The following is a 15,532-nucleotide window of genomic DNA, read 5'->3' as shown; positions in this document are numbered from 1 at the left end:
CCTAGGTTCTTCAGAATCATGTTTTCATTTTTTTTTTTAGATTCCATATATATGTGTTAGCAAACGGTGTTTGTTTTTCTCTTTCTGACTTACTTCACTGTGTATGACAGACTCTAAGTCCATCCACCTCTCTAGAAATAACTCAATTTCATTTCTTTTTATGGCTGAGTGATAGTCCATTGTATATATGTGCCACATCTTCTTTACCCATTCATCTGTCGATGGACACTTAGGTTGGTTCCATATCCTGACTATTGTAAATAGAGCTGAAATGAACATTATGGCGCATGACCCTTTTTGAATTACGGTTTTCTCTGGGTATATGCCCAGTAGTGGGATTGCTGGGTCATATGGTAGTTCTATTTTTAGTCTTTTAAGGAACCTCCATATTGTTCTCCATAGTGGCTGTATCGATTTACATTTCCACCAACAGTGCAAGAGGGTTCCCTTTTCTCCACAACCTCTCCAGCATTTATTGTTTGTAGATTTTTTGATGATGGCCATTCTGACTGGTATGAGGTGATACCTCATTGTAGTTTTGATTTGCATTTCTCTAATGATTAGTGATGTTGAGCATCCTTTCATGTGTTTGTTGGCAATCTGTATATCTTCTTTGGAGAAATGTCTATTTAGGTCGTCTGCCCATTTTTGGATTGGGTTGTTTGTTTTTTTGATATTGAGCTGCATGAGCTGCTTGTAAATTTTGGAGATTAATCCTTTGTCAGTTGCTTCCTTTGCACATATTTTCTCCCATCCTGAGAGTTGTCTTTTCGTCTTGTTTATGGTTTCCTTTGCTGTGCAAAAGCTTTTAAGTTTCATTAGGTCCCATTTGTTTATTTTTTTCTTTTTAGTTTCCATTTCTCTAGGAGTTGGGTCAAAAAGGATCTTGCTGTGATTTATGTCATAGAGTGTTCTGCCTGTGTTTTCCTCTAAGAGTGTTATAGTGTCTGGCCTTACATTTAGGTCTTTAATCCATTTTGAGTTTATTTTTGTGTATGGTGTTAAGGTGTGTTCTAATTTCATTTTTTTACATGTAGCTGTCCAGTTTTCCCAGCACCACTTATTGAAGAGGCTGTCTTTTCTCCATTGTATATTCTTGCCTCCTTTATCAAAAATAAATGACCATATGTGCGTGAGTTTATCTCTGGGCTTTCTATCCTGTTCCACTGATCTATATTTCTGTTTTTGTGCCTGTACCACACTGTCTTGATTACTGTATCTTTGTAGTATATTCTGAAGTCCGGGAGGCTGATTCCTCCAGCTCTGTTTTACTTTCTCAAGATTGCTTTGGCTGTTTGGGGTCTTTTGTGTTTCCATACAAATTGTGAAATTTTTTGTTCTAGTTCTGTGAAAAATGCCATTGGTAGTTTGATAGGGATTGCACTGAATCTGTAGGTTGCTTTGGGTAGTAGAGTCATTTTCACAATGTTGATTCTTCCAATCCAAGAACATGGTATATCTCTCCATCTGTTTGTATCATCTTTAATTTCTTTCATCAGTGTCTTATATTTTTCTGCATACAGGTCTTTTGTCTCCTTAGGTAGGTTTATTCCTAGATATTTTATTCTTTTTGTTGCAATGGTAAATGGGAGTGTTTCCTTAATTTCACTTTAATATTTTTCATCAGTAGTGTATAGGAATGCAAGAGATTTCTGTGCATTAATTTTGTATCCTGCTACTTTACCAAATTCATTGATTAGCTCTAGTAGTTTTCTGGTAGTATCTTTAGGATTCTCTGTGTATAGTATCATGACATCTGCAAACAGTGACAGCTTTACTTCTTCTTTTCCAATTTGGATTCCTTTTATTTCTTTTTCTTCTCTGATTGCTGTGGCTAAAACTTCCAAAACTATTTTGAATAATAATGGTGAGAGTGGGCAACCTTGTCTTGTTCCTGATCTTAGAGGAAATGGTTTCAGTTTTTCATCATTGAGAAAGGTGTTGGCTGTGGGTTTGTCATATATGGGCTTTATTATGTTGAGGTAAGTTCCCTCTATGCCTACTTTCTGGAGGGTTTTTATCATAAATGGGTGTTGAATTTTGTCGAAAGAGAAAAGCTGTTTTGGATGGGAGAAATAATGAGTAATGCTGTTTTATTTGTTTATTTATTGATTTTTGGCTGTGCCATGGCATGTGGCATCTTATTTCCCCTTAGATCGAAACTGCGCCTCCAGTGGAAGTGCTGAGTCGTAACCACTGGGCCACCAGGGAAGTCCCAGTAATGCTGGTTTAGAGACTACCTCTTACCTTCCTTTCCAATCCGAAGCACTATATAGTGTTTTAAATAACCAGTGAAGGTGCCTCTGTTGCTCAATAGATAGCTCATTGGACTTCTAAATACCATTGAAAACATTTCATGGTTTCTGAGATTTTTTTTAGAAAGGTATGAAGTGATTTACTGATTAAACCAAACTTTATCATTATAGACACAAGAATGTTCTCTTTCCACCTCTCATTGTTTTATTGTATTATTGTCTTCTTAGGGATAGGGATATAGGAGATTTTGTTTCATTAATAAAGGGATATATGTATCCCTTTATTTTATACACCTATAAAAATATATAAATGTATTTAAATATATTTAAAATATATATATGTGTATAAAAGGACAGCCCTAGTAAAGTTCAACTGTGTAGGTAGAGCCTATATTGTTATTTGCATTAATGCCAAAACTGGTAAGAGGTTGTGTTGAAACCGTAAAAGAAGAGAAAAGACAAGGCATAATAAACATTATATATTCTATAAGAAAAACTAAAAATCTTAATATATTATTGACTTTATTGTCTTTATACTGTTGGGGTTTCTCTTTAACTCTATACAGGTACATAGCACTTTTTTTTGGTACTGTCTGGAGTAGCAACAGGTTCTGTTAAAGTCGTCAAGTGTTCCAAAATATATTGTAGCTAGATTAGCGTGAGGGACTTCATTTAATAATTTAAATGTAAACCTGTGAGGTTACTCTTACTGGTTGTTTATCATAGTTTATTTAGTGACGATTCTACAGTATAGGAGTTATTCTATACTGCTCTGTACTAAATCAATATTAAGTTAAAATCCAGTTCCTTCATTCAATAGACTTTCAAGGTAGTAGATTAAAGATGTGGTTTTTACGAAGGGCTCAAAATGGTATACTGGCTATTTTATTGTTTTTTTTATATCTCATTTGAATTATTGTGGTCCATGTAAATGAAACATCATCAGTAAGAGAAGGATTTTTAGTCTTTAATTTTAGTTGGTTTTATTATAAAACAGTCCCTATCCATTATTCCTAACATCAGATATTCTTTATAACAGTTCTACTTAATGTGCAGTCTATGGACCAGGAAGTGTTTGTTACTAGTTGGCCTTGAGATAAACATAGAAATTAAGTGTTTAAAACTTTTGGAAAAAATTGACAGAGTAATAAAAATTTGGAGCTTGTATTTTGTATTTTTCAACTTTTACTTTTATTGTATTAAACAAAGGTATTTGTCTGTGACAAATTGGGAATTTTTAAAAAAGGTGATCCTTCACAGGTCCTTTGAGAAGCATTACTTTAGAGGACATAACATAAGGAGAGTCACCTATGTGCTCCGTGTCAGTTACCTTGAATGCTATGCATTAAAATATAAACATACCCTAAACCAACCTATATTACTAAGTAGAATACCACATAATTTTTGTAAATGAAACAAAAATGAAAATGAAAGCCAACTCTTCATTGCATCTAAAGGAGCAGAGCTTTTACTATATGCCTGATAAGTATCATTTATTAAGGGCTTACAATGTGCCAAGTACAAGGGGTTTGCCTTATCTCATTTAATGCTATAAAATCACAGTGGGGTGGGTTTCATGTACCCTCATTTTAAAGATGAGTACTGGGGTGGGGGGGAGGGATTGTTAAACACATACATTTTGTATGTTAGGATAGGAGATGGTGTTTTCTAATTTATATCCCAGATTTTTAGGACATTCTTTTTTAGCAATGGAGGAAAGAGATTATGTTAGTTTTAGTAGATTTTAATTTTTTATGTGTGTTGTGCTCTAAAATCAGGAGCTAGTTAGAGGTAGAAAAGGAAAACTCAAGAGTTTCCTCCAGTGGTAAGTTGGTACAGCACAGTAAGATGTCTTCATCATACATGTTGACCTCAGAGTCTGTTACTACCAATTATTGATAAATGCAAAATTTTAGGGATAATGTGTTCAGATTATAGTTGATACTGTTCATAAGGGTCCCTCTTCTCAAAAAAATGAGATGGGATTTTTGAAAGGCATCCCAGCTCTTCATGTGGACACAGTTACCCAGCTCTCAAGAAGCATGTATATAATATTTGCATCTCAGAAAGTAATACTTAAAGTATTTTTCTCCTTCTCCAACCTCTTTAGTAATCTATTTTCTCTTTATCTTTGCAAATGAAAAGAAAGAAGGAGTGGAGGGAGGGAGGGAGAGAGGGTGGAAGAGAGGGAGGAAGGGTGACTTTCCGTATGTAGAATCCCCAACCAAATAAGCTTCTGGATCTTCATCAGTGACAGGTAAACTCAGTTGGTTTTCCAGATGCTTTTCCTCCCTAAAACTCTATAATCCAACTAGCTAATATTATATTTTGTTTGTCTCCATTTGGTCATTCTACTACTGATCACTCATGTGTCTATCTGCCTGATCACCTTTGGAGAGTGTTTAAAGATTGAGGATAAAAACTGTCTAGGGCAAGTCTAGAAGGGGTGACTGACTCTTGATTCTCTGCTGCCCTTGAAGGCACTGGATAATGGAGAAACAAGTGCCTGCATGTGTTGGATTTTGTTAGTTGGATCCAGCTGCAGCAAAGAGATGACTGAGGTCACGTCAGTGCCTTGGAAGGCTGGGAAGCTGGAACTAGAGCAGCTGAGCCAATCCCCAGACAAACAGGTTTTAACCAGGATAGAGTGAGAGAGTGCTTTGCTTTGGAGTGATTCTGTCCATATTTTACTCTGTTCATTTTTGTATAGAGTAGATTAGTTGTGAAGACATTTCTTCTTACATAGCAAAAAGTGATTGCTAATTTTTATGTTAGTCTTTAAAGTTTTTTTTTCTTTAAGATGCAAAGGATATATTAGTTATGTAATTAAGGTAGTGTGATGGGAAGACTATTTGCGACAACAGCAAGGATGACTGTTGACCATCAGCATCTTGTTTAAGGTTAAATGCGAATTAAATGTGGTGCCTTGCCTGAATAATGTGTTTAAATATTTTCAGGTTATGTAACATCAGACTCAAACCCCTTTTAACTCTAGAGTGAGATTTTTCTTACAGTTCCTAAAAGTGACGATTTGGATTCTTAGGATCAGCTTCTTCACTGGCTTCCTTTGCAAGTCACTTTACTCCTCTGTAGCTTATCTCCTTTTGACTTGAGATCAGTGGTTCTTAATTCTGGCTGCACAGTAGAATCATCTGGGAATATTTAAAAAATACTAATGCTTGGCTGCACCCCAGACCAATTTAATCAAAATCTTCAGGGGTGGGTTCAGGCATCTATAATGATCCTTTAATTTCCCTGGATAATTCTGATGCACAGTGAAGGTCTAGAACCACCAATATAGCATGATATAGCTGACCTAACTTCTGGGATTTTCTGAGGTTAATTACTACATGTTAACTGCAAAAATGTATAATTCACAGTGTCTTTCGTTTTTCAATATTGAGTCAGAAAAGTGTCCTTTGATATGATCCTGTACTTTGGCAGATTGTATCTAACATTAATAAGGTATAAAGATACTTGGTGATGTATCATGTAATTATATCATATTTTATCACACATTTAATTAAATGTAAATAATTGATTTGTCAGCAAGTATATACTGATAGAGAGGGAAGGGTGGGAGAGCAAGGAGTGAAGGGAAGGGATTAACATTTATTGAGCATCTCTGTGCTCTATGTGCCAGGTCCAGAATACAATACTCTCTAGTATAAGAATCACTATTTCCCCTTATACACGAAGAAATAAGGATGGGAGAGTTTGTTAATTAAATTTAATTATATCTTATTAAGTCATAGAATCTCATGGATATGATTGCTCCTAAAAGTCACCTAAGTAACTCATGTGCTGCACAGAAAGGCTAAATGTGGAGGTTTCTGGGTACTTGAAAAATATTAAATCAGTTATGAACCTTGGGATTTAAAATATTTGTCAGCAAAAGTAATCGTGATTAAAAAAGTCCTGAGAAAGAGAATTGGTATTATATATATTATACAGTGTAACTATTTGCTTAACTGTGCAGAGTTTTATTTTTTTCTTATCTATTTGGTAATTATAGCAGAGATGGAACTTTTTTTTAGATATGATTATTCACTAATAAAATGTTTTAAAATGTTGCATGTCAATTTATATTACAAGTCTGATTATTTCCAACTACTGAATATTTCTAGAACCCCCATATTTAACTTGAACATCTAAAATGATTCCACAGTTGTATTAAATTAGCACAATAAACCATCTTATTATAAAGTATACCATCAACCTTGATTTTACTACATATTCAATGTATTATCTCAGTCTTAAAATATAAAGACAATAATAATTCAGCCGTTCAGTGACTGACATTAAGTTGGCAGTTGTCAAAAATTTTTTAATCTTAGGAGTTAATAGCTTGTATGACAGACTCATATTTATAATGTTTTAAAAATTAGAAGAAGAAAAAAAAATGTTCATCCCTATTTGTGAGCATGAAATACACATTAAAAAGTGAAATATCATGTTTCACCCATGATATTAAAAAAATATTAAAATTACTGAGATTATTTTACATTGCTAATGTTGTGTTGGTTTGATTGACAACATTATTGGTAACATTGTAGTTTTCACACAATACTCATAAGAATATAAATTGGTGCCTCATTTTGGAAGGAAATTTTGTAGTATATATCAGGACACTTATAATATCCCCACTGGTTTTTGATCTACTAATGCCTCTTTTAATATTCTAATATTAAGAAACTAATCAGAAATACAGACAGAAGTTTATGCATAAATATGGTCACTGAACCATTATTATTGGAAATTATTTTTGTAAACAATGCTTAGTAAATTATGGTTGCTACATAAAAGGAAGTATTATGCAACATTAGAAAATTATGTGATGATTTTCTTAATGAAATGGGAAATGATTAGACTATTTTAGAGGAGTAAATAATATATAATGCATATTATATATGTATATAATTTACATATAGTCTCAACTCCTTGAAAAGAATAATAATACATAATTTATTTATCTATCCATTTGTGCTCTCAACTCTCTTTGAAAAGAAGCAACAGAAAGAGATATGATAAAATGTTGAAAGTAGGGGTAGATTTGTGGATGCTGGCTTATCTATCTCTGTATATACTGATTTTATATAATGAGAACTTGTTGCTTTGATAATCATAGTTTACATGTAATTATCAGCAGTTTTATTTGGGGGGCCCAGGCTTGAGTCACAATTCTTAGAGACGTTTTTAGATATTCTTAGGTGTTTTTATGGTCAATATTTTGGCAATTAAGTTTGTGAAATTTATATTAAGTTTAGAGTATAATGCTCTCTTGATCAAGCGCCTTGTCCTCAGAGAATGGGTGCTGTTTTTTGAAATTTCAGCTATACCTTCTTCTCCAGTACCTTTTCTGGGCAATTCTGGGCATATGTTCCAGGTTATCTTCCCGTAGGCTGCATGATATTTAGTAGTCATTGTAACCCAGAGATGGGTTACTTATGAATATCAGCTGATACTAAGGAGACTGCAAATGGGATTCTTTTACTCCAAGGCATAGTATTTACATTTTACTTTAAATATCTATAATTCTCTCTTTAGTAAATGGAAACAATATCCTTAGATGAGCTAGAAATACTAAATTAAGAATTTTTCCTGAGTTTTGCTTCTGCTGAAATACATGTTGTAACTTATTTTTATTTAGGTTTAGTGAAACAGCAAAGTGTGCTTCTTAGCCCAAATTGAAATGTCAGACTTTTCCACCATAAGAAACTTCAGCAAAACTAGATAAAAAGCAATCTCAAGGTTATGCTAATTTTAATAAAAAATATTTTTAAAGAATTAATCTTTAAAATGTTTATTGTGTACCATTGAATAATTAAAGAGGTTGTTGTATAATTAAAATGAGTAATATATACATGGTTTAAAATTTTTGACTCCTCAGTGTTTAAAACTGTTTTCATTATCAGATAAATCTTTATTGTTGTATATCTCTTCATTGAAGAATAAGTTTCTATATTTTCTCAGCTTATGATATTTTACTTTATATATGTTCTCTCACAAGATCATTTTATTTAGTCGTGCATGTATACATTTCTCATTCATTCATATATCTGTTCATGTAACAAACATTTCTAGAGTGCTAACTGTGTGCTAGATACTTTTCTGCTAGGTCACAGATCTTCCTACTAAAATATTTCAATTAAATTAGTTGGGTGACTAAATTAGATATAGTTATTTCTGTAATCTTTGAATATGATTTAAGTCAGTGGTTCTCATTTAATTGGTCAAATATCAGTGTATTACTCTGCTCAGGCTGCCATAACAAAATACTTTAGGCTGGGTGGCTTAAACAACAGAAATTTATTTTCTCACATTTCTGGAGGCTGGAAGTCTGAGATCAGGATACCAGCATAGTTGGGTCTGTTGGGTCTGGTGGTGGGGGAATCTTCCCAACTTGCCCATAGCGGCCATCTCACTGTGTCATCATGTGGCAGAGAGAGAGGGAGAGGGAGAGGGAAAACCCTCTGGTATCTCTTCTTAAAAGGACACTGACCCCATTATGAGGGCCCCACCCTCATGACCTCATCTAAACCTAATGATCTTACAAAGGCCCCATTTCCAAGTACCATAAAGTTGAGGGTTAGAACTTCAACATATGAATTTGGAGGTGGGGGGATACAATTTAGTCCATAGCAATCAGTGTATTTAAATGATTTACCCACATGATTCTGGTGTGCCTCCTGGATTAAGCATCACTGTTTTGAATGAATGTTGGGTTTACTGAATGATTTATTCAGTACTTGTGTAACACCATAATTTTTAATTTAATGGTATATGTTGGTTGATTTTAATTTACTTTATTCTAAAAGCTATTTCTCTATCAATCATTCTTTGTAGTGTTCAGTACTTAAAGAGCTTATCTACAATTATCACATTTATCCTTAGTTTTCCTTACTTTTTCCCAAAGTCTGAAACTTTGAGTTCAGGTCTGAACTTAAGATGAATATTTCTAGCTGTATTTAGGATATTTAGAAATAACTATAAATAACATTTTAAGCTCAAAATACTAAAAACTCAGAATTCTTATATACCACTTCACTCAAATTCTCTTTCCAAAATATCTTATCTGTCATTAGTATAACCCTCTACTCCATATGGTTCTTTAGGCTTGAAATCTTGGAATCACTGATTACTAAATGTTGTTTCTCATACTTAGCCTGTCCTCTAGTTTCTTATTTTTTTCCTGTAAGATTTCTCTTGGTTTGATCCTGACCTTTCTCATCCTACTTCTCCTTGTCTCATTCTAAGCTTTCTTTACCCGGGGCTGACATTCAGCAAGCACTTGCAGGTACAGTTATGCTGGTTGCTAAAATACTAAAATGCTTTTGTGCAGGTTTGATGAATAGCTTTTAGCCCCAAGTTCCATGAGTATCTAGACTCTATCCATGAAGAAAGCTTCATGAGTACCCTGTTGACTAACATGCTATCAGCTAGCCAGCCGACCTGTCTTGGCTTATGCATAGCATCCTCCGTCTTCCTATGAAACTCCTCTCCCAGGCCAGTGGGGGCACAGACTGCCTCAAAAAAGATGGTACCCGTGGTGGCAGTGCTGGTAACCCACCCGCCACTCCTAGCAAATGCCAAGTACCCATGTGGGCTCCTGAAGCTATGATAGTCCCTTGCCAGTTCTCTCCTGCTGATGCTTGTGGGAACTGCAGCCTCTCTGCAGTGTACCAATGTATGTAATTGTTAGATATCGAGACTATCACTCCGGTCTTTACTTCATAATTATTATGGTAGGTTAGTAGCCTCTTACTGGCCCTTTACCTTTAGCTACTTTTCCCTCTACCATATTCATTATAGGCGGATGACTCTTCCTAATTTCATCAGTCCTCTGACCAAGAGGTGGAAATTAGAACTCAGTTCAAACCCTTTATCAACTGACCTTACCATTTCTGCTTAACCTGTTATTTCATGCCTCTCTTAAAAGAAGTCAGATTGATCTTTTAACACAAGATGTTCTCATTTCCCTTTTTATGTTTCCCTGTGTTCTTTTTCACACCTCAGAAATTCTCTATCTTGTGCTATTTCAAGTCAAACATTTCCTTTAAGTTCTATCTTAGTCCTATCTCAGGTAATTCCTCTTTGAAAGTTTTACTTACTTCTCAGATTTATAATGACCTTCGCGTCTTATAATCCGTATCAGCCTATGTCTTATAAAGCATTAATTCCAGAACTAGAACATTAGAGTTCACGTAGTTGATGTTTCTAACTCAGCAAGCCTTTCTGCAAAACCTTTGATATGCAATGAAGATGTTTTCCAAGATTGCAAAACTGGTGGTTCTGTTTTTGGGTACTTCTAGTTATTATTTAGTTATTTAATACAATATTTCCTGCTGTTTGCTATGTTCCAGGCACTGAACTTATTCTCTAGTAATGAACAGAACAAACGAGGCTCTGGCCTTTCATCAAAAATGTAAGCATACGCAGAAATACCTAATGATGGTTTATGGTAGGTGATATGAAAAAAAACGTATAAGAGGCCTGTGAAAAAGAGCATTAGGGCTTTAGTTTATATTAAATATTTAGGAGAGGTGAAATTTTAGCTGAAGAGTAGGTAAGGAGGAGATCCTCACAGAGCAGGGGAGTATATATGTGTGCAAGGCCCTAAGGAGGGAGATAGCGTTTTTGTTCATCAAAGCAATGAAAGAAGGCAGTTGGAACTAGTATTTGTGAGTGAGATGAAGGATGAGACATGTTGTGGCTGGAGAGGTAGGAAGGACCCATATGATAAATACTTTCTTGTAGCTCATGGGAGGAAGTGTGGATTTTTCTCCTAATGCAAACGAGCAGCTATTGAAAGATTTTGAACACTGAGTTGGCAGGATTTGATTTATAGATTTTTTAGGGGGGTTGGTGGTAGCAAGTATTTAAATTTAGAAAGGCTGATTTTCTGTATTACTTAAATGACTTTTTTTAGTTAAATGAATGTAGAGCAAGAACACAGCCATTGTCTTAGAATAGAAAGCTTTCTGACTTCATTAATAAAAGGCCACCACTCCTTGAGAATACAGGTGTGTTCTGCTCTGTAAAGCTGGTTCCTGGGGAGGAGGCGGTCAATTTACATAAGATGCTCAGGGCTTTCTGGAAGAGAAAGAACTAATACCTGGTCTCTGTTGGGATGGAGCTGTGTGGCCCTGACCAAAACCCAGTCTCAGGAAAGGGCAGTGAAAATCGTGATATAAAATTACCTTGAGGAAAAATTTACTTGAGGACAGAAAGGAAGAACACAGGCTGGGGACCAACACTGAGAAGAGCTTTTGAGCTCATGCGGCTGATGCTGGAAAGTCATGTAGATGTCATCAGGGTAGTTCGTATGCTGAGGAAGAGCAGCCATTATAGTAAGTGTAAATCATGGCTGAGCTGGGCACCAAGTGAAACCAGATCATCAAGCCACTGTGGTTTGAATAGGGAGCCAGGATGATGGATGCCATGACAGATGAGACCAGCATTGATGGGTGATAAAAGACCAGTAGTCTTGAGAGTAGCAAACTGATTAATGCTTCCTAGTCCTCCTTGCAGTATGGCATGTAGACTGCACTTCTAGGGCAAGCGAGAGCCCTAGCCTGTTATGTTTAAAATAAAAATTTAAGTATGACCATAATCATACCTTGAAATGGTACAGAAGGTCATTTTGGTTACAGTTTATAAAAGATGGCTTAACTTGTTTTTGAGAAAATTGGAAAATGCAAGAGAAGAAATGGGGAAACTAGTGGATATGAGGAAACCAGCAATAATAGTTAAGTAAAATACATTAATTAGAACTAGAGTGATAGCGGTAGAGAGAAGTGAAATATTCTTTCATTAAGATGTCAAATTTTTCTGCAAGAACTTCATTGCTTCTACATCTTCCATATTTCTACCCTTGAGCTTTCTTATCTACCTTCCCTTGTTCCTTATCTCTTGGTTAAACATCTCTAGTTCCTTCAGTGATTCCTCAGTTAGATGATTTCTGGAATCCAGACTCACCCATTCAGAGGATCAGGTATCCTTGTCAGCTGCGTGTCGTCCACAGGTTTGACAAACATGCTTTGCATATTTCTTTTAAATCAGTTTAAAGTAGCCCCATGGCATACAACTTGAGACTTCTCTTCAAGTTAACATCTTTTCATTAATCAACACTTTTTGGGTGTGGTTGTTCAACCTGTTATGGAAGTACCTAACTCTCATGTTATTTCCTGCATATTTCTCCATTTTGACCTTAAGAATATTGGGAGAGGTTTCTTCAGATGTGTAAGTTCAGGATGAACAAAGTCCACACATTTTAATCTACAAGCGTAATAAGTGAATCAAAATAAAAGTGTTGTTCTTAGTGAACCCATATTGGAACTTTTTAAAAGTTGTTACACAAACATTTGCCTACTAATTTTAATGGGCTCATCATAAGCTTATCTGATTTGCAGAATTCATGTCCTTTGCCTTTAAAAGTTATAAAATTACCCCACCTGTGGAGCTTTGACATCTTTCCTCTTCTCTAGAGTCTTTCAAAAGATTTTTGCAGTAGTTTCTTGATCACCTCTGCATTTCCTTGACCTCATCTGAGCTTGTATTAATCTTCTAAGGCTGCTGTAACAAAGTACCGTACCACAAACTGGGTGGCTTAAATAGTGGAAATCTAGTGTTTCAGTCTGCAGGCTAGAAGTCTGAGATCAAAGTATATTAGCAGTGCTGATTCTTTCTGAGGGCTGTGAGACAGAATCTGTTCCATGCCTCTCTCCTAGCTACTGGTGGTTTGCTGGAAATCTTTGGCTTTCCTTGGCTTGTAGATACATCATGCCTATTTTTGCCTTCGTTTTCACATGACATTCTCCCTACATGCACATGTATTCAAATTTCCCCTCTTTCTAAGGATCCTAGTCATATCAATACTTCATCTTAACCAATTACATCTGTAATTTTTAAAAATCTTGAATTTTAAAATTGGTTTATTTCTTGGCGAAAGTGAAGTACGATATAAAACCATTTCATTGTGTAATTCTGTGTATGGCCAGGACATCAAATAAAAGTGTGAATGCCAACGAAAATGAGCCTGGAGCTAGTGACACAAAAGACCATGTTTGTTTACTCTCCATTAGAAAGCTTTAAAAAGAAAAGAAAAAAATTGTACTTCACCTATAGGCAGAATCTAAATGTTACAGATATCACCAGCCCGTGACTTCCACATAGAGACACATAGACTTTACTGAGCAGATGAAGGTGGCTTGGGGTTCTCAGTGCCAGCCCCACTCGCCTGGTTCGTGGAAATTAACCTTCTTCATAGTGTTCTTAGTTACCAGTTACTTCCAGGAGTCAACTATCACTTCACAGATGTCTGGAAATCATTCTCTCAGCTGCCACTACCATAGACTTCCTGCCATCCCTCCTCTGACTCTCAAAGGTCTACATCCAAAACACAAGAAGTTCATTGACAAAGACCCTTTGCTGTCATGAGGACAAAGCCAGTGCTTATATCAAGGATGCCATAGGTGGCTTCTGAGATTTGTTTGTAGGAGCCCTCTCCCCAACTCTGTGCCCTACTATGTCATCTGGCCTTGAACAAATGCTGCTAGTATCCAGAATATCAGGAAGTGCCTCTTGATTGGTTTCTGGTCATAATCTCTTTTCCAAATTGCATTTCTCATGGAACACAGTTCTATCATTTTTTTGGCCCTTATTCTTCTACTGTAAGCATTTACTCTCAGGCGAGGAGTCCCACAGGGAACAGATATGAGGCTGTACTTTGGCCTCGATACTTCTCTGTTACTAACCCTTAATTCAGTTTCCTCCCTCTTCTTTCCTTTATGGAATGAAGGTGTTCATGCCCATGAATGGTTATAAACAGAATTGGGGCGAGAGAGTGGAGATTACTTTTTGGCCCCCAGATCTGTCAGCCAAAAATGTTCTATTACATAAAGCATTAGATTTACTAAATTAAGATGCATTAGGATTATTCTTGGGAATTATAAAACTTTGCATATTTTGTGTATTTGAGGAACAGTAAGACCAGTGCGGATATAATGGTGTAAATGAGGAGAAGGAAAGTAGGGGGTGATAAATATTTCCAAAAGACCATTCTGGATACTCTGTGGAGAGTGGACCAAGGGAGCAGTAGTGCAAACAAGGTGACCTTAAGGAGGCCTGGGGGAAAGTGATCTATGTGCAAGATGGTGGTGGACCAACTTGAGCAGGAGCAGTGGAGATGGTGAGAAATGTCAGGTGTATTGTGTAAGTAGAACCTTTCAGACTTGCTGATGGATTGGAAGTGGTATGTGGGGAAAAAAGAGGTGTCAGGAGTGACTGCTAGTTTTGACCTAAGCAACCTGGTGAATAGTGATGTCATTTACTGGTACGGGAGGACTGGGAGGAGGGTTGGATTTGGGGACTGAAGTGAAGAGCTCTGTTTTGAACAGGGGAAGTTTGCGATTCATTTCTATGAGACATGAAGATAGAAGCCTTGGCTCTTGAACAAAGGGTCTTATCCAAAGATTTTGCTGCTTACTAATTATAAGATATGCCTGTTATTTAGTTTTTTAAGACATGGTGTCCTCATCTATAAATGGGGATAATATTACTTATTTGACTGGGTTGTTTTGATGACTACATTAGATAATGTTTGCAGAAGTCTTAGTACAGTGCCTGGAATGTAATTAGTAGACATAAATATCTTCAGTTGTTGTTATTATTTTGGACAAAAACAATATTATTTTTTAAACTGATTTTAAATATTTTGGAATGAGCTAGGATATGAATGAACAAATAATAATGGGTGTTTATTGCACATATATAGATTGAAAGGGGTCTTTTCTTATTTAAATTAGTTGCGTTTTTGTACCTCCTAGAACTGCAAAGTGTTAAAATCAGTATTTTGAATTTTGTAAGCACATGGAGGGGTTTTCTGAATTGGAAATATGGTCAGTGATGTAAGTTGGTATTTGTTGCCTCATAAGGTCTGGCATACATTTATGCAAATCAAAGTTCCCACAGAAATAATGAGTCAAATACAGCAGCAGGCAGTATTTAGATCACATTTTTTTCACTGCTCTACAGTTAATCTCACCGTACGTTGTGTATCAAGACCTTTGATGTGCTTAGGTTTTCCATTCGTTTGACTGCCTCTAACCTTTGTTTTAAACCTCAGATTACTATTTTAAGTGTCCTAGATTATGGAAACATTTTTCAGAACAGAGTAAATGTATACTAGAGAATATTGTGTTGAGACTCTTCCTATTCCATTAACAGAGAGATCTTTAAGGAGCAAAGGCTAGATCACTTAATAAAACCACAGCCTT

General features: G+C 35.7%; 1 protein-coding gene across 17 annotated transcripts in view; it reads left to right on the top strand.

Annotated features, from left to right (window-relative positions):
* IKZF2 (IKAROS family zinc finger 2) overlaps nucleotides 1–15,532 on the top strand; it is a 219,730-nt gene that overhangs the window by 92,604 nt on the left and 111,594 nt on the right. Inside the window, exon 3 of one of the 17 annotated variants that reach the window (XM_082467481.1) lies at nucleotides 10,619–10,680. The exons of the other annotated variants lie outside the window; for them this stretch is intronic. Coding sequence (XP_082323607.1) covers nucleotides 10,641–10,680 — 40 coding nt within the window. The 5' untranslated portion in view covers nucleotides 10,619–10,640. The remainder of the gene's footprint in view (nucleotides 1–10,618; nucleotides 10,681–15,532) is intronic. 17 annotated transcript variants of the gene reach the window in all.

Source organism: Balaenoptera physalus (assembly GCF_965194825.1).
Source record: "Balaenoptera physalus genome assembly, chromosome: 6".
Lineage (NCBI taxonomy): Eukaryota > Metazoa > Chordata > Mammalia > Artiodactyla > Balaenopteridae > Balaenoptera > Balaenoptera physalus.
This window is presented reverse-complemented; position numbering and strand designations above follow the sequence as displayed.